At 42.2% G+C, this 27,592-nt stretch overlaps 1 protein-coding gene across 2 annotated transcripts in view; it reads right to left on the bottom strand.

Moving 5' to 3' along the window:
• Window positions 1–27,592, bottom strand: part of MSLN (mesothelin) — a 105,708-nt gene that overhangs the window by 65,470 nt on the left and 12,646 nt on the right. For both annotated transcript variants that reach the window (XM_073636437.1, XM_073636438.1), the window contains exons 6-11: window positions 27,408–27,456; window positions 27,108–27,269; window positions 19,651–19,847; window positions 13,453–13,556; window positions 7,689–7,804; window positions 6,660–6,821 (exon numbers count right to left, since the gene is read on the bottom strand). In XM_073636437.1, the coding sequence (XP_073492538.1) occupies window positions 6,660–6,821; window positions 7,689–7,804; window positions 13,453–13,556; window positions 19,651–19,847; window positions 27,108–27,269; window positions 27,408–27,456 (790 nt within the window). The remainder of the gene's footprint in view (window positions 1–6,659; window positions 6,822–7,688; window positions 7,805–13,452; window positions 13,557–19,650; window positions 19,848–27,107; window positions 27,270–27,407; window positions 27,457–27,592) is intronic.

Genomic DNA, 27,592 nt, shown 5'->3' on the forward strand with positions numbered 1-27,592 from the left:
GTTGGACACCCTTGATGTAATTAATTTTTTACTGTGTTTTTAAACAAACTAAAAATGTTATAGACAATTACTTAAAAGGACAGTCAGTTAAGGATAATTTTTGTCCGATTGGTTGCATTATTTAACCGCCTTAGCCCTGGAAGATTTTACCCCCTTCCTGACCAGAGCACTTTTTTCGATTCGGCACTGCATTGCTTTAACTGACATTTGAGCGGTCGTGCAATGTTGTACCCAAACAAAATTGACATCCTTTTTTTCCCACAAATAGAGCTTTCTTTTGGTGGCATTTGATCATCTCTGTGGTTTTTATTTTTTGCGCTATAAACAAAAAAAAGTGACAATTTTGAAAAAAAAACAAATATTTTGTAATTTTTGCTATAATAAATATCCCCATTTTTTTTTAAAAAAGCAAACTTTTTCTCAGTTTAGGCCGATATGTATTCTTCTACATATTTTTGGTAAAAAAAATCGCAATAAGCGTATATTGATTGGTTTGCGCAAAAGTTGTAGCATCTACAAAATAGGGGATAGATTTATAGCATTTTTATTATTATTTTTTTTTTTTACTAGTAATGGCGGCGATCTGCGACTTTTATCGTGACTGCAACATTATGGCGGACACATCGGACAATTTTGACACATTTTTGGGACCATTGACGTTAATATAGCGATCGGTGCTATAAAAATGCATTGATTACTGTAAAAATGTCACTGGCAGTGAAGGGGTTGACACTAGGGGGGCGATCAAGGGGTTAATTGTGTTCCCTGTTTGTGTTTCTAACTGAAGGGGGGAGGGGACTATGTAGGGGAAGAGATAGATCGCTGTTCATACTCTGTATAAACAGACGATCTGTCACTTCTCCCCTCAGAGAACCGGGATCTCTTTGTTTACACACAGAGATCCCAGGCTCTCGTCGTGTTACGAGTGATCGCAGGAGCCCCACTGGGAAAACAACAGCAATAAAAACCTGACAGAAGTTCCACCCTCTTTACCACTCTGCATGAAAATGGTCTATTTAGCTTTTGAGGGGGAGAGAATTTTCTCTCACTTCCGGTTCTGTCTGACACGCACTAAATAGACAGGATGTGAGGTGAAATCTGTCACATGTGGACAGTGTCAGCATTAATATTTTGACAACAGGTGAGTTGGTAGAGCGCTTAACACCTGATGGCTAAAGCTTTGTATCCAGATTTTGGAGGCCGCTCTCTGTCAGCCAGGGTATCCTTGGAGGTCCCCAGAGTAGCTAATGAATGTGAAGAGAGTGAATGCACCACAGGTATAATGTAAGTCCAGCAAATCTTTATTTTGCATGATATTAGATCACTAAAGAAAGCCAAAGCGTTATCAAAACATTATCGGTTTAGCGGATGTGCGCTCGTGTCACCCCTGTATGCCTGATCAACATATTTGGGGTGCCATGGCGTACACCTGCAGATAATCTCCCATCAGCAGGAACTGTAGTCATTGGTTGTTGTATAAACTCATATCCTGTGAGGTCATATCCTGTGAAGGAAGCGATTGGCTTCTGGGGCCAGGAGTTCCTGTTTGTGATTGCTTTTATTGTCTTTGAATAAAATAGCCAGTCCACTGCTCGGCAGGCAGTCATGCTGAGATGAGGACATAAGCTGTGGTCATGTCTGTTCATGTTGGGGATATGCGGGAAATAGAGTGATAGGTAACATCCATTATACCATTAGACGAAATGGGCACTTATTAGCGCAAAAAGGTATGGTGGGTTTTTCCACTACAATATAGGCCCTGGTGAAGGGGGAGTATTGAGCCTCCGGAACATGTTGGCTTTCTTTTGTGCCTTTTGTCATACAAAATTAAAATTTATAGGACTTGCATTATACTTGTGACACTCACCTTAACCATATTCATCAGGAATAAAATGTTGGCACATGTTCTAAAACGTACCCACACTATCAAGATGTTTTGGCTAGACTTGAATTTAGGTGGTTTCAGAAAACAAATGTAAATAAGGCACTTAAAGGAAAATTAAATTTCACAAATTTGACAAATTTTGCCATAATAGCCCTTCATCTTAATATAATATTATGCGAGGAGACAAGGGGGAGCTTCGTATTTTGGTTTCATGTTTGGCCAGCTTTCATAAAGAGTGCCAGGCAAGGCTTTGAGGAAATGGTGGTGTACAGGTTTTGTTAAAAAATGGAGAGTGGAAAAAGGTTAGAACCTGTTATGTTTAACATTCTTTGAAAATCCCATATTTAAAATATTTCTCTTCACATTCAATTATGTTTAAAACCCAGAGGAGGTTTAACATACTCCTTTTTCATAGGTCACTGTCATGTGAGCTGCCATTGCTGACATCTCTAAAAATGTTAATTGCCTGATATTTTTGCAATTATACCTTGGACGGCATTGCCCTGGAGCAAGGGTAGAAGAACTTTGGCTGTCCTCTGACTCTCATAACTGCTACATACTCATTCTAGATTTCTAACTCTGAAACCTTCCAGCCAGGCAACTGCCATTTGCAGAAGGTTAGCAATGGCAGTCTTTGGGGTGAAACAGGCTGCGATTGGCAGAGCGTCCCCCTAGATAGCCCTGTAGATAGCTCACACCACATAATAAGGCTGTTTGATGTGACCAGCAGAAGAGGACTAGCTCCACCTGCTGATGTTTCCCTGCAGACAGGCTGAGAAAGAGCTGGGTCATGTGACAGCTGTATATTGATTTTGAAAAAAGGTACTTTTTTAACCACTTCAGCCCCGGACCATTTGGCTGCCTAAAGACCAGAGGTCTTTTTACAATTTGGCACTGCGCCTCCTGAGTATGGGGATACCACATGTGTGGGACTTTTTGGGAGCCTAGCTGCGTACGGGGCCCCGAAAACCAATCACCGCCTTCAGGATTTCTAAGGGTGTACATTTTTGATTTCACTCTTCTTTTTTTTCTTTTTTCAATTTTCAAAACTTTGTGACAAAAAGTGAGGTCTGCAAAATACTCACTATACCTCTCAGCAAATAGCTTGGGGTGTCTACTTTCCAAAATGGGGTTATTTGGGGGGGGGGGGGGGGTTGTGCCACCTGGGCATTCCATGGCCTCCGAAACTGTGACAGGCAGTGAAGAGTGAAATCAAAAATTTACGCCCTTAGAAAGCCTGAAGGCGGTGCTTGGTTTGAGCAATATATAATTTAGTGACAACTTTGTGCAAAAAAAAAAAATTGTCTCTTTCCCGCAACTTGTGTTACAATATAAAATATTCCATGGACTCGACATGACTCTCAGCAAATAGCTTGGGGTGTCTACTTTCCAAAATGGGGTCATTTGGGGGGGGGGGGGGGTTGAACTGTCCTGGCATTTTATGCACATTTAGAAGCTTATGTCACACATCACCCACTCTTCTAACCACTTGAAGACAAAGCCCTTTCTGACACTTTTTGTTTACATGAAAAAATTATTTTTTTTTGCAAGAAAATTACTTTGAACCCCCAAATATTATATATTTTTTTAAAGCAAATGCCCTACAGATTAAAATGGTGGGTGTTTCATTTTTTTTTTTACACAGTATTTGCGCAGTGATTTTTCAAACACATTTTTTGGGGAAAAAACACACTTTTTTAAATTTTAATGCACTAAAACACACTATATTGCCCAAATGTTTGATGAAATAAAAAAGATGATCTTAGGCCGAGTACATGGATACCAAACATGACATGCTTTAAAATTGCGCACAAACGTGCAGTGGCGACAAACTAAATACATTTTTAAAAGCCTTTAAAAGCCTTTACAGGTTACCACTTTAGATTTACAGAGGAGGTCTACTGCTAAAATGACTGCCCTCGATCTGACGTTCACGGTGACACCTCACATGCATGGTGCAATTGCTGTTTACATTTGACGCCAGACCGACGCTTGCGTTCGCCTTTGCGCGAGAGCAGGGGGGGACAGGGGTGCTTTTTTTTTTTTTTTTTTTTTTTTATTTTTTTTTTTTTGCTTTTTTATCTTTTTTTTAAACTGTTCCTTTCATTTTTTTTTAAAATCATTTTTATTGTTATCTCAGGGAATGTAAATATCCCCTATGATAGCAATAGGTAGTGACAGGTACTCTTTTTTGAAAAAATTGGGGTCTATTAGACCCTAGATCTCTCCTCTGCCCTCAAAGCATCTGACCACACCAAGATCGGTGTGATAAAATGCTTTCCCAATTTCCCAATGGCGCTGTTTACATCCAGCGAAATTTAAGTCATGAAATGCTCGTAGCTTCAGGTTTCTTAGGCCATAGAGATGTTTGGAGCCACTCTGGTCTCTGATCAGCTCTATGGTCAGCTGGCTGAATCACCGGCTGTATTCTCAGGTTCCCTGTTGAGACAGAAGAGCCAGAGAAAAACACGGAAGACGGTGGGGGGGCATTCCCTCCCACTGCTTGTAAAAGCAGTCTAGAGGCTAATTAGCCGCTAGGATTGCTTTTACATGAAAGCCGACCGCTGGCTGAAAAGAATGATACCAAGATGATACCTAAACCTGCAGGCATCATTCTGGTATAACCACTCAAAGTAGTGAATGGCGTACCTGAAGACAAAAAAATGGTTAACAATAAAACACAGTAAACGGTAAAGTATAAAAAATTGCATACCTGAAAAGCAAACATGATAAAACATAATAACAATAAAACATTGCAGAATAGAATACAGTAAAAAAGAGCAGAACAATAGAGAGAGAATAGAGAGAGAGAGAACAATAAAACGACAACTATTTTTTTTTATTTTATATATTTTTTTTTTTTTTTTACACTTTTTTTGTAACTAACTTTTATAACTGTAACCGGTTCCAGATTCAGGTCTCTCAAAATGCGATGGCATCTTGGGAGACCCTGTGAAAGTGCGCCTAGTCTGTGCAATGCTGCTCCCTACGCTAATACTCAACTAGTGCATAGTAGCGTTCAAAACATTCACCAATGCAAAGACCAGGATTGTCAGGACAGGAGGGACAATAATACCGGGTGTCACGCCTATATCCGCGCTTGCTGCAGACACAACATCTTTTTTGGGGGGGTTCTTTGGGTAGGGGTACTCGGGAGGACATAAAGAAAATGCCTCTCATGCAGCCGACTGCATTTGGTTGGGGATGTGAATGGGGGAAGTACGGGCGCTGCAGAAGTGGTGGGTTCCCAATTAGGATTGGCGAATGCAGCAGGAAGGGCATTATGGGCACGACAGGCCTGTTTGTCTTCTTCTTGGTGGCAGCGGGACACTACTTGTGCTTGCCAACTCACCAGCTTGAACTGCATTTATGGGACTCGCCACGTCACCAAGTGTTACTGCAGTGCTGGTTTGACTATGAGCGGGGTGTACTAGGCCGCTGGTGCTTGCCAGTTCACCAAAACGCTACCAAAAAAACTGTTAGCGATCGCAGGGATCAGGCCTGACTCTGCGAACGCTGCAGTTATGTGTTTAGTGTTTTGTAAGTGACAGTGATCGATCGATACTGCACTTGGGTGGGCTGGGCCGGGCGGAGGGGCAAAACGCAGGTGCTAGCAGGTATCTGGGCTGATCCCGCTAACACTGCGTTTTTGGGAACCCTAAACTGCTGGGGACGCTAGTATAGATCTGATCAAATCAGATATTGATCCGTTCAGATACTATACCACTAAGGGAGGCGTATGCTGCGTGCGTGGGTGTTAGCGGTACTGGCGCTAATCTGACGCTGCCTGGGGCGACGCATATCACCGCCGGGTGATCAGGGCTAAACCTTTATTCCGTAATAAACAGCGGGTGCCCTGACACTATAAAAAATAAACGAACTAACCAGCGTCACCCGTAACGGTTATACGGTGATCAGTGGTGAAAGGGTTAACTAGGGGGCAATCAAGGGGTTAAAACATTTATTAGGTAGTATATGGGGATCCCTGTCGCTATAAAACGCTGACGGCGAACCTAAATATTTACCTCCCTAACTAACTAATACAGCGATCAGAAAAATGATCGCTTAGCGACACTGGCGACGGGGGGTGATCAAGGGGTTAAAACTTTATTAGGGGGGGTTGGGGGGGTACCCTAGACATAAAGGGGGCTAACAGTAACTGTCCCACCACACTAACTGTCACAAACTGACACCATGCAGTAATCAGAAAAAAAAACAAAAAAACAAACTGCTTGGTGTCAGTGTGACGGGGGGGGGGTGATTGGGGGGTGATTGGGGGGGATCGGGGGGTAAAGGGGGGTGTAATGTGTGCCTGGCATATTCTACTGTGTGTGTGTGTTTGTGCACTCACATTACAGTCTTCTCTCCTCGGCGCCGGAATGGAACATACCGAGCCGAGGAGAGATGACATCATTTCCTTTGCTGCTGTTTAGCATACAGCAGCAGAGGAATGATTCTCATTGGCTGGGAGCGATCGCAAGGGGGGGGGGGCACGAACGGATGGTCTCCCCCTCACCTCTGATCGCTCCCAGACCAAAGACGACCGCCTCGGACCCCCCGCCCGCGGGAAGGCAATCGCGTACCAGGTACGTGATTTTGCCTGCCCGTGCCATTCTGCTGACGTATATCAGCGTGAGGCGGTCATCAAGTGGTTAAAATTTAAATAAATACAGTGCCATTATCCACATACATAAAAAGACGGGATAATGTAAGTTAAACAGTGTGTGTTTAGTATCACTTTAAAATTGTAGATGTACTGGGAGGTAACACTTACCGCCATGGCAGCAGCATTCAGAGAAGACAGGAAGTCAAGCACTGAACTAATATTCGATACTGCTGCCAAAATGTTTCCAACTGCGGCAGAATTATTAATGAGGTTGGAATATACGCTGAAGTTTGCAATTTGTTGCAAAGTTAGGAAAGATAAGGCATCCATCTGCAAAACAAAACAACAACCTCCAGAGTAATATAAGCAATTCAGTGGTAAATATGCAATCCAAATCTCATAATGCAACATATAAGTACAGTGGAACCTTGATTAACGAGTAACGCGGTTAACAAGCGTTTTGAAAGATGAGCAACTTTTTTTTTTTTTTTTTTTTAATTCTGACTCGGTTTGCGAGTGTTGTCTCGCAAAATGATCAGAATTCAAGCTAATGGGGTGTGCAGTACCGCATTTGGCCAGAGGTGCGGGGGGGCGCCGGTGACACTCCGAACGGTTCGGAAATACTAGGAATCACTCGGAACAAGTGTTTCCGAGCCTTTCCGAGTTCAGCCGAGCTGTCCCTGAGTATTTCTGAGCCTCTCCGTTGCCCCCTCACCTCTGGCCACATGCGGTATCGCATGCAATAGAAGTCAATGCGGAACAAATTATCTTCGTATCCATTAACTTCTATGGGGAAACTCGCTGTGAGATTACAAGCATTCTCCTGGAACGGATTATGCTCGTATTCCAAGGTTCCACTGTAAACAGTTTTGAATGGTACTGTTTTTTTTTTTTGGGGATCAATTAATTTTGTTATATTTAAAATAATGTTTTACTTTTTTGTTTTAGAACAAGAAATATTTGTTATTTGATAAGTCACATGGCCCATTCCATAGCTTCCCTATACCTTCTGGCAGCTGCAAAATGGCAGTTGATAGAGGAGTCCATATGGATGAAAACTAGGAACCATGGCAATAGATAGATATATATGTGTTCTATATTGTAAAAAATTTAAAATTTTGGGGAAAGTGTAGAATGTGAATTTCCCCACCATGACCAGTTAACTTTCATTTTTATTTAGGCATATTGTTTACTTACAGGAATGAAATTGGGGTTTAGTGCTGTAAAGTCCCCCAAGCTAGCAAACTGAGAAAACATTCCAAGATTCTGTTGTATCCACATACTGCTGGTGGTGTTCTGAGAGCAGGCTGATCCTAGAGAGATTGACAGAAAATAAAAGAAGTAGGATTTATGTCAAGCATTTAAATTCCAGTATTTTGTATCCTGAGTATGTAAGTCAAATGAGCTCCTCCAATTAAATTATATTTAATATAAGGGAGAGATTTTCCTCTCCCTGAAGAAACAAACACTGCTGCATGAAATGTGTTGACTTGAAGGCGTATCTGTCATTAAATTTTAACTGCTTCAATACTGGGCACTTTTACCCCCTTCCTGCCCAGGCCAATTTCCAGCTTTAAGCGCTCTCACATTTTGAATGACAATTACTCAGTCAACACTGTACCCAAATGAAATTATCTTTTTTTTTCACACATTTAGAGCTTTCTTTTGGTGGTATTAAATCACTGCTAGGCTTTTTATTTTTTGCTAACATTTTTTTTTAAAAAGATTGAAAATTTTGAAAAAATTAGTTTTTTTCTTAGTTTCTGTCAGAACATTTTTAAAATAAATAATTTTTCTCCTTCGCTGATGGACACTGATGAGGAGGCACTAATATGCCACACTGATTGGCACTGATAGGTGGCACTGATATGCAGCACTGATGACCACTGATAGGTGGCACTGATGGGCACTGATAGGTGGCACTGATGGGCACTGATAGGTGGCACTGATATGCAGCACTGATGACCACTGATAGGTGGCACTGATGGGCACTGATAGGCGGCACTGATAGGTGGCACTGATGGGCGGGACTAATCAGCAGACACTGATGGGCACTGATTGGTGTCACTGATGGCCACTGATTGGTGTCACTGATTGATGTCACTGATGGGCACAGACTGGCATCACTCCTCGGCACTGCTGGGGCTGCACTGATCATCAGGGCAATGATGATCAGTGCCCTGATTACCTGTACAAGTCTCCCCTGCGAGGAGATGCTGCTGATTGGCTTTCCTCGCCTCACACTCTGTAAACGGCACTTCTGTGTTGACATGTGATCGGTTGTGATTAGACACAGCCAATCACATGGGTAAAAAGCTGCGTCACATGTAAATACGGAAGTACCATTTACAGAGTGTGAGGTGAGGAGAGCCGATCAGCAGCATCTCCTCGCAGAGGAGACTTGTACAGGTAATCAGGACACTGTCCATCATATGAATTGAAAGTAAAAGGGAGGGAGAAGCTGCAAAGCATGCAGGGAATCCAGGAAGTTGTGGTAAGAGATGGCCAGCAGACAGGCAGAACTCACAACATGAAAGGAAATTTATACAAGAATAACTGTTGTTTGTATTGCATTACAATACTGATGTTTTCAAATTTAAACGTGTGCTTTGAACACTTCATCCAGTAAATCCAGTGATTTACATTATGGATAAGTACCGTATTTATTGGCGTATAACACACACTTTTTCCCCCTGAAAATCAGGGGGAAATCGTGTGTGCGTGTTATACGCCGATTCCTGCTGCCTCGTGGAGTGGAAGGAGGGGACGAGCGCCGCTGGATTACACACAGCCGTGATCTCCTGTGTATCTGGCACTGTCACACACAGTCCCGCCCCCCTGGCCCGGCATTGGACCACTGCTCTGTCCATCATATGAAATTAAAATAATATTATACATTAAAATAATTAATATAAATTAAAATAAAAGATAAATAAAAAATATATAAAAATTATTTTTTTTTTATATATTTTTTATTTATCTTTTATTTTAATTCCCACATCTCTAACCCCCCTTTTCATTAATTTACCTTTTGATCATGTCCTCATAATATTTGTATTACATTCATATGATAGGCTCTTTATATATGCTCAGATAGACATATATATATCTTTTAGATATTCCCCTTTTAATCACTTACTAATTTTAGACATTCATTCCTCCAGCATTTTTTTCTCCCTAGTTCTTTTAAATATCAGACATCTAGTATTATAAACATACTTATATGTGCTCCGGCCGTGTTATATACAATTACAATTGCCTGTATATCTCACACCGACAATCCTGCAATGATCTAATCAGCTGCGAACGTCCACTCATTCGTTTTAGTTTACTATAAATAGCCCTTTACTTTCCCCTCACTCTACACTTGATAAAGGAGCGCGCATATGCCGTATAGACCCTGCGCATGCTCAGAAACGCGTTATGTTTTTCTCCATTGATAACATTGCCAGCTGCTTCCTGGTCTGCCGCTCCGTCCCCCCGCAGAGACAGGCTCTACACCATCCTGGCTTCTCCGCCAGACTGCGTTGTGTTTGGAGGCATTCCCTGGGAACTGCTGATTGTTTCTCTCCCTCTCTCCCATCTGCATTATACCTGCCTGTTCAACATACCGCTCCTAAATGTAAGTTGCTACTTTGATTTTACATTGTTGAATAAATGATTTTACTTAGTGGCGCTCCTCTCTCTTCTCGTTTTTTTACCTGTCCATCATATGAGCCGGGCGGGACTGTGAGTGACTGAGCACTGGATACACAGGAGATCGCGGATCTGTGTACTCCAGCACTGGCGTGGCTGCAATCATCTGCAAAGGCGACTCTGCAGATGTGTACTAAACAGGCTGCAATCATGGGCATGCTAGAGGCTGCAGATAGGCATGTTAGAGGCTGCAGATGGGCATGTTAGAGGCTGCAATAATGGGCACATTAGAGGCTGCAGATGGGCATGTTAGAGGCTGCAATAATGGGCACATTAGAGGCTGTAGATGGGCATGTTAGAGGCTGCAATAATGGGCACATTAGAGGCTGCAGATGGGCATGTTAGAGGCTGCAGATGGGCATGTTAGAGGCTGTAGATGGGCATGTTAGAGGCTGCAATAATGGGCACATTAGAGGCTGCAGATGGGCATGTTAGAGGCTGCAGATGGGCATGTTAGAGGCTGCAATAATGGGCACATTAGAGGCTGCAGATGGGCATGTTAAAGGCTGCAATAATGGGAACATTAGAGGCTGTAGATGGGCATGTTAGAGGCTGCAATAATGGGCACATTAGAGGCTGCAGATGGGCATGTTAGAGGCTGCAGATGGGCATGTTAGAGGCTGCAATAATGGGCACATTAGAGGCTGCAGATAGGCATGCTAGAGGCTGCAGATGGGCATGTTAGAGGCTGCAATAATGGGCACATTAGAGGCTGCAGATGGGCATGTTAGAGGCTGAAATAATGGGCACATTAGAGGCTGAAGATGGGCATGTTAGAGGTTGCAATAATGGGCACATTAGAGGCTGCAGATGGGCAAGTTAGAGGCTGCAGAGGGGCATGTTAGGGGCTGCAATAATGGGCACATTAGAGGCTGCAGATGGGCATGTTAGAGGTTGCAATAATGGGCACATTAGAGGCTGCAGATGGGCAAGTTAGAGGCTGCAGATGGGCATGTTAGAGGCTGCAATAATGGGCACATTAGAGGCTGTAGATGGGCATGCTAGAGGCTGCAGATGGGCACTAAACAGGCTGCAATAATGGGCATATTAGAGGCCACAGAGGAGCATAGATCAGGCAGCATTGATGGGCACTGGTGAGGCTGCAGAGCACTGACCCTTATTTTAAAATGTAAGTTTGTTTTCTGAAACTTCCCTCTTAAGGTGCGTGTTATACGCCGATAAATACGGTAATAATTAAAGGTGTATTTATGTAACGATCTTCTTATGAATGTACTATAGAACATGTTGGAAATAAGAGATCCATGAAATATTGTGCAATGTCCCACAGAATATTGTTTCTATGCACTGATTTAAATCATTCATGAATGAAAATTAAAAAAAAAAAAAAAAAGAGGTAACTTTGGAGTAAATATATTTGACACTATCTGAAAAGTCCCACACATTTCTAGCTTAAAATAGGGATGAAGGTGAATGATGGTATGAAGCTGATAAATGTATACCTTCCAACTTTTTGAGATGGGATTGAGGGACACCTATTAGCAAAAGTATGTAGGTATAAGACTTACCTCTGCCACGCACCCAGATGTGCTTTTTTTTTTTACCACCACTATTTTTTTATACCGGCTTTTGAAATTTACAAATGCAACAATTTAGAATTTGGATGAAAGGTTTAGCACTGGGAAACAATTTTTGAAAGATAAAAAGTGCATTTTATATACAACCATACCATATAGATCAGACCAAAATGAGGGACAAATGAGGAGGAAAAAGGGACAGAAGGACTTTGTAGCAAATCAGGGACAGTTGGAAACTATGTAAATGTATATGAGGCCTGTTCAGATTGTTCTCGTCCTGAGGCTTTATATTAGGCCCCATACACACTGGGCGTTTGACGTTTTCTGCCTATAAACACCCCTCCATGTTAGCCTATGTGCCCATGCACACATAAGTGTTTACAGGCGTTTAGAGGCAGGAGCATTTAGAGACAGAAAAAACACATTACTTGTTGTAAAGTCAGAAGTTCTTTCATCTTAATGCATAGCCTTCTGTGCGTAGCAACCCCCCTTAGCCCCCCTAATACTTACCTGAGCCCATCTCTGTCCAGCGATGTCAACAAGTGTCTTGGCTGTCTGAGACTCTCCCTCCTGATTGGCTGAGACACAGCAGCGGTGCCATTGGCTCCCGCTGCTGTCAACAACAGTCAGTTAGCCAGTCAGGAGAGAGAAGGGGTGGGGCCAAACCGCAGCTCTGAATGGATACAGGGAGCTGTTACTCGGTTCGGGTTCCCCCATAGCAAGCTACTTGCTGTGGGGGCACTCAGCAGGAGGAAGGGGCCAGGAGCACAGACGAGGGACCCGGGAAGTGGAGGATCTGGGCTGCTCTGTGTAAAACCACTGGACAGAGCAGGTAAGTACAGTATAACATGTTTGTTATTTTTATAGAAAAAAAAAACAGGGCTTTACAATTACTTTAAGGAGAGGAGTATTTGGGCAAAAAAAAACAGCCAATGCTAGGCACGTTTAGCGCTTGAGTGTTCATTCATTTCAAAGGCCAGAATAAATTAATTTTCTGTCCAATGGAATGAAAGAACGCCCAAACGCCTGACACACCTAAACATGCCTAAACCAACCTAAACGCTTTTGCAAAAAAGGCAGTTTTAGGCACGTTTTTTTGCTGCTTTCCTCTTGGTAGGAGAAGAGACATACAGATGAGCTTGGTAAATGCCCAGTGTGCATGAGGCCTTAGAGTTGCTGTCTGGGCTTCAACAGGTGCTGGGCTGAGGGCCTAGAGAAGAGATGCAAAAAAGGATTTTTTCTGGAAGGCATCATATTGGAGTCTGGTCTGGAGAAGGATCTTCGCCTCACTAAAGATTGTCCCATGGAAGATGGGTGGCAGACATCTGTCCTAGGATATTTTGAGTAAGACCTTTAGACTTCTAGGTGTGCATGTTGCTACAGGCCTGCTCTTATAGAGACCTAGAAATACTGGCCAATCCCTAGTACAACCAGTCAAGGTTTTTTGAAGAGGATTTTGTAAGAAGTTTGTCCTAGTGTTGATTTCTGCTATCGTTTTGAGTATCCTAAACCCCTAAATCCCTTCCTGTTCACATTTCTGCAAATAGAATCCACAAAAAAAAATCCCCTAGACTAAGTCTGTGTTTTCGGTGTGCTTGGATCTGTGTCTGTGACAAGCAGCCTCTGTACTAGCAAGGAAGACCTGGGCATATTCTCAGCAGCTCCTTCAGAGAGAGCACTACAATAGCCAGAACAGTGGTCATTGATATGGGATTTGAAATGATATCTACCTGACACGTTCTGTTTGTTGGCGAGGAGTGATTTCAGGGCGGGGTACAGCACTTGCCTTCCCACATCTGTCATTTTGGGGAATGCCAAGTCTAAATTCTTCACCCTGAAAAGAAGATAATTTTAAACATAAACAGCATAATTACTCATTGTACATTCTAACCAGTTTAGACTGATAAGCTGGACAAGAAAACTGGTGGCTGCTGCATTTTTCCAGCAGAGACAGAACCAGCTAGGTCAGTTGTGAAAGACCTTAATAATTTGAGGTCAACATTTTTTGGAATCTGAACTGAGGCTTTGAAGTTTTGTATAAGGTTTGGAAGGTGGAAAGTAAAAGAACAAATGAAATGGGCCCCTGTATTTGGGTAAACATGTAGAATAGTTTAGTGCCTACAACAGAACTCTATTTTATGAACTCCTTGTCAGTGGTTAAAATAAAAAAAACAGCAAGAGCTATGCAAAACTCATCTTCAGTCGGGAGCTGTCTCTTTCAGTATTTCTCCACCACTAGATGTCCTTATTCTACCAGGTTTAATGATGACCAGCATCATTTAATGAATTTCTTTTTAACCCAGGCTGTCATGGACCTGCCCATCATTGTACAACTTCCACCACAGCAGTTCACAGTACTCCTCTACTGAGTGGCTCTCACACCTCATTGTGATACAGAAGAAGGAACTCATCCACTGCAGAAGAAGAGGAAAGACCCATGACATCATCGGGCCATCCTAAGGACTCTAAAAAAAATTATGTATAGAGGCTTTAAAAAAAAAAAAAATCCAAAAAGAGTGTGGGGAGATTTACCCTAAGGTTACAGTAGGTCTGGATTGGGGAACCACCCCTAAGATGTAGCCTCATCTAGGACTCCACAGACTGTAGTTAATAGCCCCTTCCCGCCGACCGTACGCACATCTGCGGGGGTTATACCGGGATGATGCCCGCTGCTGCAGGCATCATCCCGGTACCGTTGTTTCGAGCGGGCGATCGGCTATCCAAATATAACAACCGATGCGGCTAAAAGCCGCTCGGCTGTCATACCGGAGAAGCGGGAGGGGATGCCCCCCCTCCCGCCGCCTCCCGCCGCCTCCCGCCGCTCTTACCGGGCCTCCCGTGCGATCGGGAGGCCCAGTATCCAATCGGCTGCCTCCGGCGGCTGTGGGCGGGCTGGAACGAAGCTGTGGGCGGCTTCGTTCCAGCCTCCACAATGTAAACGCGGAAGCGACGTCATGACGTCACTTCCTGTTTACTCGGCTGCCAATGGCGCTGAATTTAAAAAAATACACAGTATTCAGAGTCGCCGTTTTCGGCGATCTGAATACTTTGCAGTGCAAAGGAGGGATCGGGGGTCTTTTAGACCCCCGATCCCTCCATAAAGAGTACCTGTCACCACCTATTACTGTCACAAGGGATGTTTACATTCCTTGTGACAGCAATAAAGGTAAAAAAAAAAAACTTTTTTTTTAAACACAATTTATAAGTATAAAAATAAATAAAATAAATAAAAAAAATTTTTTTTTAAAGCGCCCCCGTCCCCGCGAGCTCGCTTAGCGAAGAAAACGCATATGGAAGTCGCGCCCGCATATGTAAACGGTGTTCAAATCACACATGTGAGGTATCGCCGCGATCGTCAGAGCGAGAGCAATAATTCTAGCACTAGACCTCCTCTGTAACTCTAACCTGGTAACCATAAAAAAAATTTAAAATGTCGCCTATGGAAATTCATAGCTACCATAGTTTGTCGCCATTCCACGAGTGCGTGCAATTATAAAGCATGACATGTTTGGTATCTATTTACTCGGCAAAACATCATCTTTCACATTATACAAAAAAATTGGGGTAACTTTACTGTTTAGATTTTTTAAAATTCGTGGAAGTGTCCCTTTTCCAAAAATTTGCGTTTAAAACACCGCTGCAAAAATATCGTGTGATATAAAATATTGCAACAATCTCCATTTTATTCTCTAGATTCTCTGCTAAAAAATATATATATAATGTTTGGGAGTTCTAAGTAATTTTCTAGCAAAAAATATGGATTTTAACTTGTAAACACCAAATTTCAAAAATAGGCTTAGTCATGAAAGGGATAGAACCTTTGTGTAACCAAATCATTGCCTAAATACTGGCTACCAGAGGGGATCGTTAATACTGCCCCTCTGTAATCCAAAGATAAGTACATTTTAAACCTTTCTACAATGATTATACTTATTAAGATGTCTGTCTCATATTTTTACAAATTAGCCATCCTCTGGATCCTTTACAAGTGAGAAATACACAGCATAATTACTCATTGTACACTCTAACCAGTTTGGACTGATAAGCTGGACAAGACAACTAATGGCTGCTGCATTTTTCCAGTAGAGACAGAACCAGCTAGGTCAGTTGTGAAAGACCTTAATAATGTGAGGTCAACATTTTTTGGAATCTGAGCTGAGGATTTGAAGGGTTGTATAAGGTTTGGAAGGTGGAAAGTAAAAGAACAAATGAAATGGGCCCCTGTATTTGGATAAACATGTAGAATAGTTTAGTGCCTACAACAGAACTCTATTTTATGAACTCCTTGTCAGTGGTTAAAATAAAAAAAAACAAGAGCTATGCAAAACTCTTCTTCAGTCGGGAGCTGTCTCCTTCAGTTTTACCACCACTAGATGTCCTTTTTCTACCAGGTTTAATGATGACCAGCATCATTTAATGAGTTTCTTTTTAACCCAGGCTGTCATGGACCTGCCCATCATTGTACAACCTCACACCACAGCAGTTCACAGTACTCCTCTACTGAGTGGCTCTCACACCTCATTGTGATACAGAGGAAGGAACTCATCCACTGCAGAAGAAGAGGAAAGACCCATGACATCATCGGATCATCCTAAGGACTTTAGGAAAAATTATTTATAGAGGCATTAAAAAATAAATAAATAAAAAAAAAGTGTGGGGAGATTTACCTTAAGGTTACAGTAGGTCTGGATTGGGGAACCACCCCTAAGATGTAGCCTCATCTAGGACTCCACAGACTGTAGTTAATAGAACCTTTGTATAACCAGATCATTGCCTAAATACTGGCTACCAGAGGGGATCGTTAATACTGCCCCTCTGTAATCCAAATATAAGTACATTTTAAACCTTTCTACAATGATTATACTTATTAAGATGTCTGGCTCATATTTTTACAAATTAGCCATCCTCTGGATCCTTTACAAGTGAGCATATTAGTAGCTCATAGATGGCCACCAATGTTACAACCTTGTACAATCTCGTTTAGATTTACCAACAACTATGTAATGTCAGGGCCTACCTGACTGGATATAAATTAAAGCAATTGTTAATCTTCATGCTACATATTTGTTGTTAATTTGATTGCAATATGTGGGGCCAGCATAAGCAAACTACCTTTATGCATTTTCGATACATTTTCGATACACAGAAATCAAGGCAAGGCAAGGATTTGAAATTACTTGATCCTAAATTTACCAAATTTGACTACTTTTGGTTACCACCCCTTATCCTAATTTGAGCATATTTGCGCAACGCAATCCCACTTATGATAACTACCCTCTAAAAATTGGGGAATTAAAAAATCAGGAGGTATGCAATGGGGGTTTTTTTTTGTGTATATCTAATGAAAGGAAAAGGCGTTTAATGTGTTCATGAAGTGATTGATGAGGCTTGGTAAACCATACTAAGAAATGACAACAATGTGCAACACTGAATATGGTTTAAAAAACAAATAACCGATTGCAAGCATAAAGTCAGTTTATGATGATAATCTCAACACCTAAACAAAATGTTCCTATATAGGTGACTTCTAGTACTTCCACCACGTGTGCTCAATGGGAAGGTGGTAACTCACCAGAGGTGCTTGACCCCTTTTTACAGGGTGGTCAAAATGCGCATTTGGTGTAGGTAGTGGTTCCACTACCTACACCACTCCACTCCAATGGTCCCTTAGGATAGAGCTAGGATGTACAAAAATGACTTCACGGGAGACAAAGATAAAAGTCTCATAGTGTAGTATATTTATTTGTTGATATAAAAGCAGTAAGGTACTTACATGTAAGTGTGCCTGTCCTGGCACTAGGTGTTTACAGCATGTGCAAATATGGCTATTCCCCTGGCAATGTCGTGCGATCCACGTCTCGCTCTAGGTGGTAATCAAATCGTCCGAATCGGTGTGACGCTGACTTTCTGGCACCGCACCGATTCCCAAAAGCAGTTCCTGTACTACTTTTGGCGACTTCGGGGGCAATTTGAATAGACATCTGTGCATAAACCCGCACAGATTGCTGTCAAATCGCCCCCAAAGTCGGACTGCATTGCTTGTTTGAAATCATGAGAGTTCGGCTGAACTCGCACGATTTCTAACCTTCATCAGTGTGAACCTGGACTTAAAGTGTATATATGATTTTTTTTAACACTGCACTGCACTTACCCAGCAGTACTAAATATATCACAATAATCCTAGGTTCAGACTTGTGCGATGCAGGAACCAGCGCGATTACAGCGCCTGTTCCCGTATCGCATCTCTCCCACTGGCAGTTCACACTGCCTTCTGCGAACCGCTGCAGATGTCATTATGAAGTTAATGACACCCCCAGATCGGTTCACAGATCACAGTGCAAACTGTGAACTCGCTCAGGAATCGGATCACATAGGTGAGAACACCCATGCGATCCGATTCTAGTGTGGGGAAAAACAAGTCCTCGCACCTTTTTCTGTGCGAATCCAATGCAAGTTCAGCCATACATCTGTATGGCTGAATTTGCATTGCTCAGACATTGCAAATGGGAACTTGTAAAGACTTTAAAAGCGCTGCCTATGGAGATTTTTAGGTAACGTAATTTGGCCCTGTCCCATGGGCGGATGCAGTTTTAAAGTCTGACATGTTTAGTATCTACACGTATTTACTCAGCGTTATATCATCTTTTATAATTTACCAAACAATTGGGTATTATATTGTGTCTTTGTGCATTAAAAACCATTAAAGCATATTTTTCCAAAAAAATTAGCATTTGAAAAACCGCTGCACAAATTTCGTCTGACATAAATATATGCAAATTACAGTCACTGAAGCAGGCTAAATATAACTAAAATATATTATTTGTAATTTGGTTTAAAAAAAATGGGCTGCTCAGCTTAGAATGCCTGGGCCTATTTTTTGTCCCAGTCCGGGCCTGTCCATCACCCCTAGAACTGGTATTTTTTGTGATTTGTAAGAGAACAGAGGGTACTGTAACACAGTTTTCTTGTTTATTTTTGCATAAAGCCACCCTTCTTTCTAAGAATGCCACAGCCCAATGGGACTCATGCATTGTGTCAGTACTAAAAACTGCAGTCCATACTTCACATCCACCAATGACATTAAAGCCTACTCAGAAAAATGACAATTGGAGGAAAAAAGTTTAAGGGACAATTCACATATGAATCACACGGGAACATAGTCCACCTTTCTGTGCGGTTCCTATGTGACTTGACATTTGAATGCGGTGAAATTACACTGGATCCCACAACAAAGAGTGCATGGACTACTTTTAAAAAATGCACCACACCAAATTGCAGTACCATGAGATCTGGCAGAGGCAAATGCACTGTATTTACGATCTGCTTTTGAGATGTTGTTAGGAATATATTAATACCCACAGCTGATTGCACACCCAGTGTGGTTTGAATGCGGTGCAGGAAACGTGCATGGAACATGGGTTTCCCGAACTGGGTTCTGGTGTGAACAGCCCTCAATATGTTTTGTGTCCATCCAGAGAAGGCTAGGTTCACACTTTCACGTGTGAGAAGTGTGCTGCTCTTCAGAATACACATGGGGGTGCCATTATATCTTAATGGCACCCCAATGCATCAGAAAAATGCTTGTGTTATCGCATGTGTGAACCCACATGGTGATTTTATCTCACCAGCTTCTACCAGAAAAAAATGGAGGTCTAAAATGCACATTTTTGGATAGAAAAAGTGGACCTGCCATTACTTGTTTTCCTTTGAAGGTGTGTGCTTCAGAACCATCATACTGAGCTGGTGCGTCCGTGACCTAGAACAAATGTGTGCTTATCAGGTGTTTCTACACTTCATTGCCTACATGCTTCTTCTAGGCCAGGCCCCACAACACTCACCTTCAAAGGTAACTCAGCAATGGTAACTACTTTATCTCCAGTTTTGTTCGCTTAGAAGGCCAGAAATGGTCCTATTAGGAAGATACTCACAGTTCCTGGAAAATTCCGCAGGTTACATTCTGCTGCTGCAGGCATGTCACCATGTCTGGGGTAACTTGAACAAGGAATGGTTGGAGGCTACTGGGGATCCATTGGAGAGGACCTACTGAGTTGTTCAGATTCTGAATGAGTTGAGGCCAAATCCCATTCCACAAGAATTTCCTCCATCCTGGACTGAAACTGGAAAACTTCAACACAAACAATATATTAGTTACAGCTTTTACTTACTTTCCTTGCATCAATTATCCAGACTGATTACATTTTTAAATGTGTTATATACAAAGTGGGAGAGATTGGGCAAATGCCCTGAAAACTATCATTGCTAAGCCAAACACAGTGGGCTTACTATTCAGCACTTTTTACTTTTTGCAGATCTAATGAGAGAAATATTCATGCTGTTGAAATGCTGTGAAGATGTGGGGGTCAGCGGGGTGGCACTGTGGTCAACTAGGAAGGCTCTCTTACTGACATTAACGTTGTGTCGATTTTGCTGTAATATAGATATTTGCAATAATATAGTCTTTGCTTTTTAGGGGCAGATTGCTGCAGCTGTAAGTCCTCTTAAAGTGTCACTAAACCCACGTCATTAAAAACTATCAATAAATGATGCATTACATGCTGGTCATACTCACTCAATAACTATGAGATTCGTTTGCTGTATTCTGCAACAAACCTGGTTTATCCTGCTGTTCTCTATCTCCTTATTCTATCCATGTTCCCAATTCAGCTGGGGATTTTACAGAGCAGTGCTGACAGCTTTGCACATGCTCAGTTTTCAGTGAGTTTCTATGCTGAGCATTTCCTCCCCATCACATCTGAGCAGCCCATGTGACTACACAGTGCTAAATTACAGCCCACTCCTTCCCTCCTCCTCCATGCCCACCAACCAGCTAAACACAATGGAGGTGGATATTACATGTTGATTTATGGAGGTTTTACCTCCCTCTTATTCTAAGACACAGGCTGGAGGGGCGTGACACAGCCTGTGACTGGCAGAAATCCACCCACACCTTGTTATTGCCAAAAAATTAATAAAGATTTAATTTCAAATTGATATTAGTTTGACAATTTAAAACAGTTTATTGATATTAATTATTTATTTTTACTCTGTATTCCAAAGGCTGTTTTTTTCTATTTTGAACATGTGACCAACAGCAGAGGACTAGAAGCTCCTCCTGCTTATGTTTCCCTGCAGGCAGGCTGGGAAAGAGCTGGGTCATGACAGCTGTATATTGATTAGGAAAAAGGTCTATTAGACAGACAGTGACCTATTTCTGAACTCTAAGTCTCATTGTAGGGTGTTATTTAATGCTCAGTATATTGAGAAATACAGAAACTTCTCCAGTGAGCATATAATGCAGGACAATATGTAAGAACACACACGTCTTTGAAAAGAAACCAGTTTTTTCACTAATCTGGGAGAGCCTGCAATGGGACTCCAAGACTCCATTAACCGGAAATAGTACATTATTTCTGGACTACAAAGGAAAAAGAATTTGCCTGTAGGCATCGTAAACATGCAGACTTATGTGAGAATTCAAGCCAACACCTTATAAATCCCATCACACAAGTGTCAGTGCACATAGAATTTATTATTTCAATGACATGGCATAGCTCCCAACTGTCCCTGATTTAGAGGGACTGTCCCTAATTTGGAACAAAGTCCCTCTTTCCTCCTCATTTGTCCCTCATTTTGGTCTGATCTATATAATTGTATATAAAATGTACTTTTTATCTTTCAAAAAGTGTTTCCCAGTGCCAAACCTTTCATCCAATTTCTAAATTGCTGCATTGGTAAATTTCAAAAGCCAATATAAAGGAATAGTAGTGGTAAAAAAAGACACGTGTGGGTTTAAGCAATCTTTTTTTTGTATAATTCCCCTTTAGGGGGTGTGACAGGGGGTGTATCCTATGCCTGCATACTTTTGTTAATATGTGTCCCTCCTTCCCACTTCAAAAAGTTGGGAGGTGTGTCATGGTTTCTTCTTAGGCCTGGTTCACACCTATGCAGGTTGTGGTTAATGCTTTTTCCTGCTTTTTTTTCACAGGGGTTTTTTTAATGCATTTTACATTTTTGGGAGGTGTCTATTATTGTATTGCAGGAAAAACCAGCAAAAATGCAGCAGAAATGCATAAGAAAAGCAAGCACTGCGCTTTTAATGCATTTCCATTAAGGTCTATGGAAGCAAAAATGCAACCTTCTGTAGGAAAAAAGTCACTGACCCTTTCCAAAAAACGCTCTGGTGGAAAGCAAACAGATGTGAACGTGACCCATAGGAAACCATGTTATTTAGACTGTAGTGCGTTTCTGCTAGGGTTGCACCAATACCACTTTTTTATAGTATTGATACTTTTTTCAAGTACTCGCTGATACCGATTATTGATACTTTTTTTTAATGGCATGTGAAAGTGGCACTAATATGCAGAACTGAAGTGCACTGATGATGCCTTAACTGTGTCAGTAGTTTTTTTTTACAATTTAATTTTTAATTTTTTACAATTTATATATTTTCGTTATATATACATATATATATATATATATATATATATATATATATATATATATATATATATATATTTTACAATGCTTTATTTTTTTTGGAGGGGGGAGGGGGAGTGGACAGTGTCAGCGTTTTTTTTTTTTATTTTCTTTTTTTTACAATTTCAACTTTTAAATATTTATTACAAGTTTTTTTTATTTATTATTATTATTTTTTAATCAGCCCTGTTGGGTGGGGGGGGGCTTTGGCGAGATATCAGGGGTCTAAACAGACCCTTGACATCTTCCCTTTGTGACAGGGAAAGGGACTAAGGACACAGATTTCCTAGTCTCTTTCTCTGCAGCCTCAGCTGCACTGAAAATGAATGGACAAGAGACAGCGGCTCCTGTCCGTTCATAAACTGAGGCATCGTAAACAAAGTTTACGATGCTCAATTATGAATGGACAGTGTCAGTGATCACTGACTCTGCTCATTCAGAAAAGGAAGGAGCCGGTAAATTTAATTTACCAGCTCCTTCCTCCGCTATCCATCTTGACAGATCCGGGACAGGGGGGACCGGAGGAGGGCAGTGGGGACCGGAGGAGCACAGAGGGGGACCAGAGGAGCACTGAGGAGGACTGGAGGAGCACGGAGGACAGAGGAGCACGGAGGACATAGAGGGGGACTAGAGGAGCACGGAGGACACAGAGAGGGACTGGAGGAGCATGGAGAGGGACTGGAGGAGCAAGACGGACACAGAGGGGGACCAGAGGAGCATGGAGAACATGGAGGGGGACTGGAGGAGGACCGGAAGAGCACAGAGAGGGGGACCAGAGGAGCATGGAGCAGGACACGGAGAAGGACCTTGGGGAAGTCAGGGATGATCGGTGCGGGGAGTTACAAGCACCGATCTCCCTGTATAGATTTCACTAAAGCAACTTAAAGCCGGGGGGGGGGGTAAGGAGGTGAAGCGTCCATCATCTGCTTTACTGAAAGATATACAGGGAGATCGGTGCTTGTAACTCCCCCCACCGCTGTACCGATCATCCCTGACTGGCCAGGTATCGGGTCAAGCATCGGAGCATTTGCACGTGCAAATGCTCGGTATCGGCACTGTTACCGATATTAGTATCGGTATTGGTGCAACCCTAGTTTCTGCAAAACTGAAAATGCACTGAAAAATGCATAGGTGTGAACCTGAACCAGGCCTAAAAGTGAATCTGTACTTTTCCCATGCAGGCAAAACAATAGGAGAGATGTACTTTAAAGCCCTCTCCCCAGATGCTTATACTTGCATTGCTTTCGCTATGATTAGCCATCAGGAAAAAAGTAAAGCCCTGTGTAAACTTTAAGTTGCTGACGTCAAACCTTACACAGGGTTGTGGACTCTCAGAGTGACAGCACTGATTGAACATGACCTATTCGATGGCTTAGTCACATTCCCCTAGAACACACCAAAGTACCTGGTACTTCTTTTGACTCCCCATGCTGAACAGAACACCAGAGCAGTGAAATACCGATGTGCATGTTTTTGAAGGTGGTAAGGTTAAAGCAAACCTGCGTTAAACTCTGAATAGGTAAAGTGCAGGTTTCACTTCACTGGAAACCTTTCACAAAAGAAACATGCTGCCATTGCTGACTTCTCGTTAGTGGTTATGCTGACAACTTCATTTATGTTAAATCAATGACCCAGAAGATGTATGAAGTTCAATGCTTCTGACTTACCTAATCCACATGCTTGTTAAAGCGGAAGTAAACCCATCCATAAAACAGTTTAATTTCCGGCACATGCCGGAAATGTAACACTCCCATTGGTTGTACTCTTAACCAAACTGTCAAGCCATCAAATTGCTGGTGTCATAACTGATCACATGTGCAGCATCATGGCAGTTGTAGATTAAACAGAGGCAAAGATGGGCAGCTTCCTTGGCTGAAAACGATAGGGGGGTTTACTTACAGTTTAAGAGGCAATGACTTAGTAATGGGTCTTTGACTCAGAAAATATTGAAGGTAGCTAGCATTTTCAAGAGGTCAGCAATGGAAGCTCCCCATCAGTGGCGTCGCTAAGGGGTGGCTACTGGAGCTATAGCCCTGAATCTGGGGCCCATAGCCCTGAGTCTCTTACCTAGGATTGGCTCCGGGCTCCATCTGCTCAGCTGGTGGCCGGGGGAGGAACATGACTAGTTAATATTATTAGGCACAAGTTATTTTCTATATTCAGCAGTTCCGACAGAGAGCCCCCCTTCCATGTCTGCAGCAATTATAAAAAAATGTAATCATTGTCCCGACATCCACTTCTATACCAATCTGCCAGGCAATGTAATTGCTGCGAATCGTTGCACAATGATTACTCCGCTGGGACTATTTACTGATTTTCGTGCTCAGGCAGAGTAATCCTTATGCTACGGTTCTCAGCAATTACATTGCCTGGCAGATTGGTATAGAAGTGAACGTCAGGACAATGATTACATTTTGTTATAATTGCTGCAGACAGGGGGGGCTCTCTGGAGACCCTGATGTAAGGAGGAGGCTCACTCAGATATATAACGAGATAGATATATAAACACATAATATATACATGCGTATGCCCGCCCAAGTGTATGACTCCCTTTACTTCGATGCAAACCCCTGCTCCCCATATTTCTCTCATTACCTGTTCCACTGAGACAGAACTATGGGTTAGTTGTGAGTATCACCTCTGCCATCTATTTTACACTATCACGCTTCAAAAAATAACTTTTTAGGAGATTCTTTCCATGCACATACCATTGACTACTTTGGATGTTTTGAAGCTGTTGCAAAAACATGAAATCATAAAGGTGCAGCTCTCCCAACCAGCCACCATAGTACAAGAATCAAAACGGCTTCAGCCTGTAAGTTTCTGCCAAAGGCCACACCCCTGACACATTTTGCCCCACCCACCTGGGCTTAATCATAAGGACAATTACAATTACCCTGCCTTTGGCAGAGACACACAGGCTGAAGCCATTTTAATGCCTATACTAGGGTGGCTTGTTGGGAGAGTAGCGCCTTCTTGATTTCATGCATGTACTGCCTCAGATGGGCTTCTTGGCAGCCTGCACCCCTTACCTGAGGATCTTGGGAGCTCGGTCTCTAGCTTCGAGTTCCATTCTAAGCTTCCAGGCCACAGTTGCAATGGGCCGCTTTTGCATTTTTAACTTATGATTTTATCTAACAATGGATATTAGAATAATGCCAAGAACTAGTAGATATCGTTATATGGTGGATGTTTAACTCAGTACTCATGAGCGTTTTTAGTGAGTCAGCCCAAACCGTGGCTTGCTGGTCCACTTTTATTTTTTTTTAAAAAGCAGGGTCTTTTTTTAAAAAGCAAGAGTCTTTACAGCAGGTTATTCTTGCAGGGATTTTAGCTTTACAAGGAGTTATAAGCAAAAACAGGTAACAAAAAAATACCCAGCCAACTGACTTACTCTTCAGCAACACCTTTGCTCTTGTCGGGATTTTTCAGTCCAGGCTCTCTGGCTCTCCTGGCTCACTCAGATTTTAGTTAAGGTCCTTGCTGCACACACTCGCTCATGGCCCCTAGATAGGGGATCTTCTGGCACCCAAGGCTCTCTCACTCCCTGAGATCTACAGATTCCCTCAGTCCCCTGGGCTTGCCTAACTGTACTGGCTTCCTCAGTTTCCCAGACACACTGTCAGTCCCCCAGGCTCTCCAACATAGAGTACAGTTTCTCAACTAGAACATCTTGGTCTCCTGGCAGCAGCTCACACCTGTTTCAAAAAGTAAACTTGTCAAATAATGGGAGCTTTGAATTATGCCCAGGTCCTTGCTTATAACAGGTGTGCACACCTGTACACCCACATAGCCTGCAGGTCTCTAATAAGACCTGGGCACATGATTGAAGGCTTTGTCCCACCAGAAGCCTTGTCCCACCAAAAGTTTTGTTCCACCGCAAGCTTTGATGCCTTCAAGTTTAAGAAACGGATCGGGGATAACAAAACCCGGAGAACATTGACGAGCCAGTTTTCTCCACTCAGTAACGATACTCTGGAGCTTAGCACTCTGCATTAGTGCAAAACCTGTGTGTTGTCTACCTATCCTCAGACAGTGGCAGGTCCTAGCACTGTCTTAATATTTATTGGGCCCCTGGTAGAGACTTTTTAAAAAAAAACCTGATTCATTAAATTTATTTTGAAATAACCACTGTGTAAGATGTTAAATACATGCACATTTAGGTCAAAATGTAAATCTTCATGCAGGAATCTTCTGATTAGGGTCACATGACCTAATGTTGGCATTTGTCACATGATTAGCAGAAAATTCTAGGAAAGCTCAAATAAACTCTGATCCTCCCCCTAAGAACACATAACCAAATTCTAACTCTCAAGTCCTCACCCGAACATGAGTCAGGTTGGCAAACCCAGTTGCTTTTTTCAGTGTCCACCTTTATAAATATTCTCCAAATTTATTGAAGTGGTTGTAAACCCTTACTTACCACTTTTACCTACAGGTAAGCCTATATTAAGGCTTACCTGTAGGTGCAAGAAATATCTCCTAAACCTACACGGTTTAGGAGATATTTGCAAAAGACAGGCACCGATGTCTATGGCGCATGTGCCGTAGACAATGGCACGCAGGTGCACTGAGCATGCCGTTTCTAACGGCGATCGTGCCAATAGTGGCAGCTCCAGCGCTGGAGTGACATCATCGCGGCTCTGGCTAATCACAGTGCCGGAGCCGCGATACCTGGAAGGAAGATGGACGCTTCATAGAAAAGGGGACACCGGTGGCATCGCAGGCTCCTGTGTCAGGTAAGTGACACATAATGGGCTACTATGCGATGCATAGTAGCCCATTATGCTTTACCTTTGCAGGGAAACAAAGAGGAAGTAAAACTCATCAGGGTTTACTTCCTCTTTAACACTTAACAAAATCTGGACGGGAAGTTCAGCTAAATACACCAAAATAAACTGTTACTTACCTGGCTGTTTAGGCTTCCAAATGTGATATTGGTTTTGTTCATGTCCAGCTTGGATAAAAACAAAGACAAGTATACAGGGTCCAGGGACTCTATAGTATCATTGGTGTAGCAGGTGGACAGGTTGGCCAGGATGTTATCAGGAAGTGCTGCCAATACTGAGCTCTAAATAGAGGCATAAAAAAGAAGTGAACTTTAACCATGATATGTCTCTCTATATTGGTATGTCAATGTCCCATGATAAGAAGCCTTCACAATTCATGGATATGACCAATAATATTACATGTAAATGAAGATACTCACATTGGAACAAGCATACTGCTGGAAGGAGCAATTGTTGACACTGATGTCGCTGTAAGAGAAAATAAAGGAGTGTCAAGACATGGGAGGCCAGGTGCCATTTTGGAAGCTAATTATCTTCTAAACTCTATCAAAAACTAACAAAAATGTTTTGGCTTTACTAAGACTTTTTATTGACTAAGGCAAAC

Source organism: Aquarana catesbeiana, linkage group LG06 (genome assembly GCF_042186555.1).
Source record: "Aquarana catesbeiana isolate 2022-GZ linkage group LG06, ASM4218655v1, whole genome shotgun sequence".
Classification (NCBI taxonomy): Eukaryota; Metazoa; Chordata; class Amphibia; order Anura; family Ranidae; genus Aquarana; species Aquarana catesbeiana.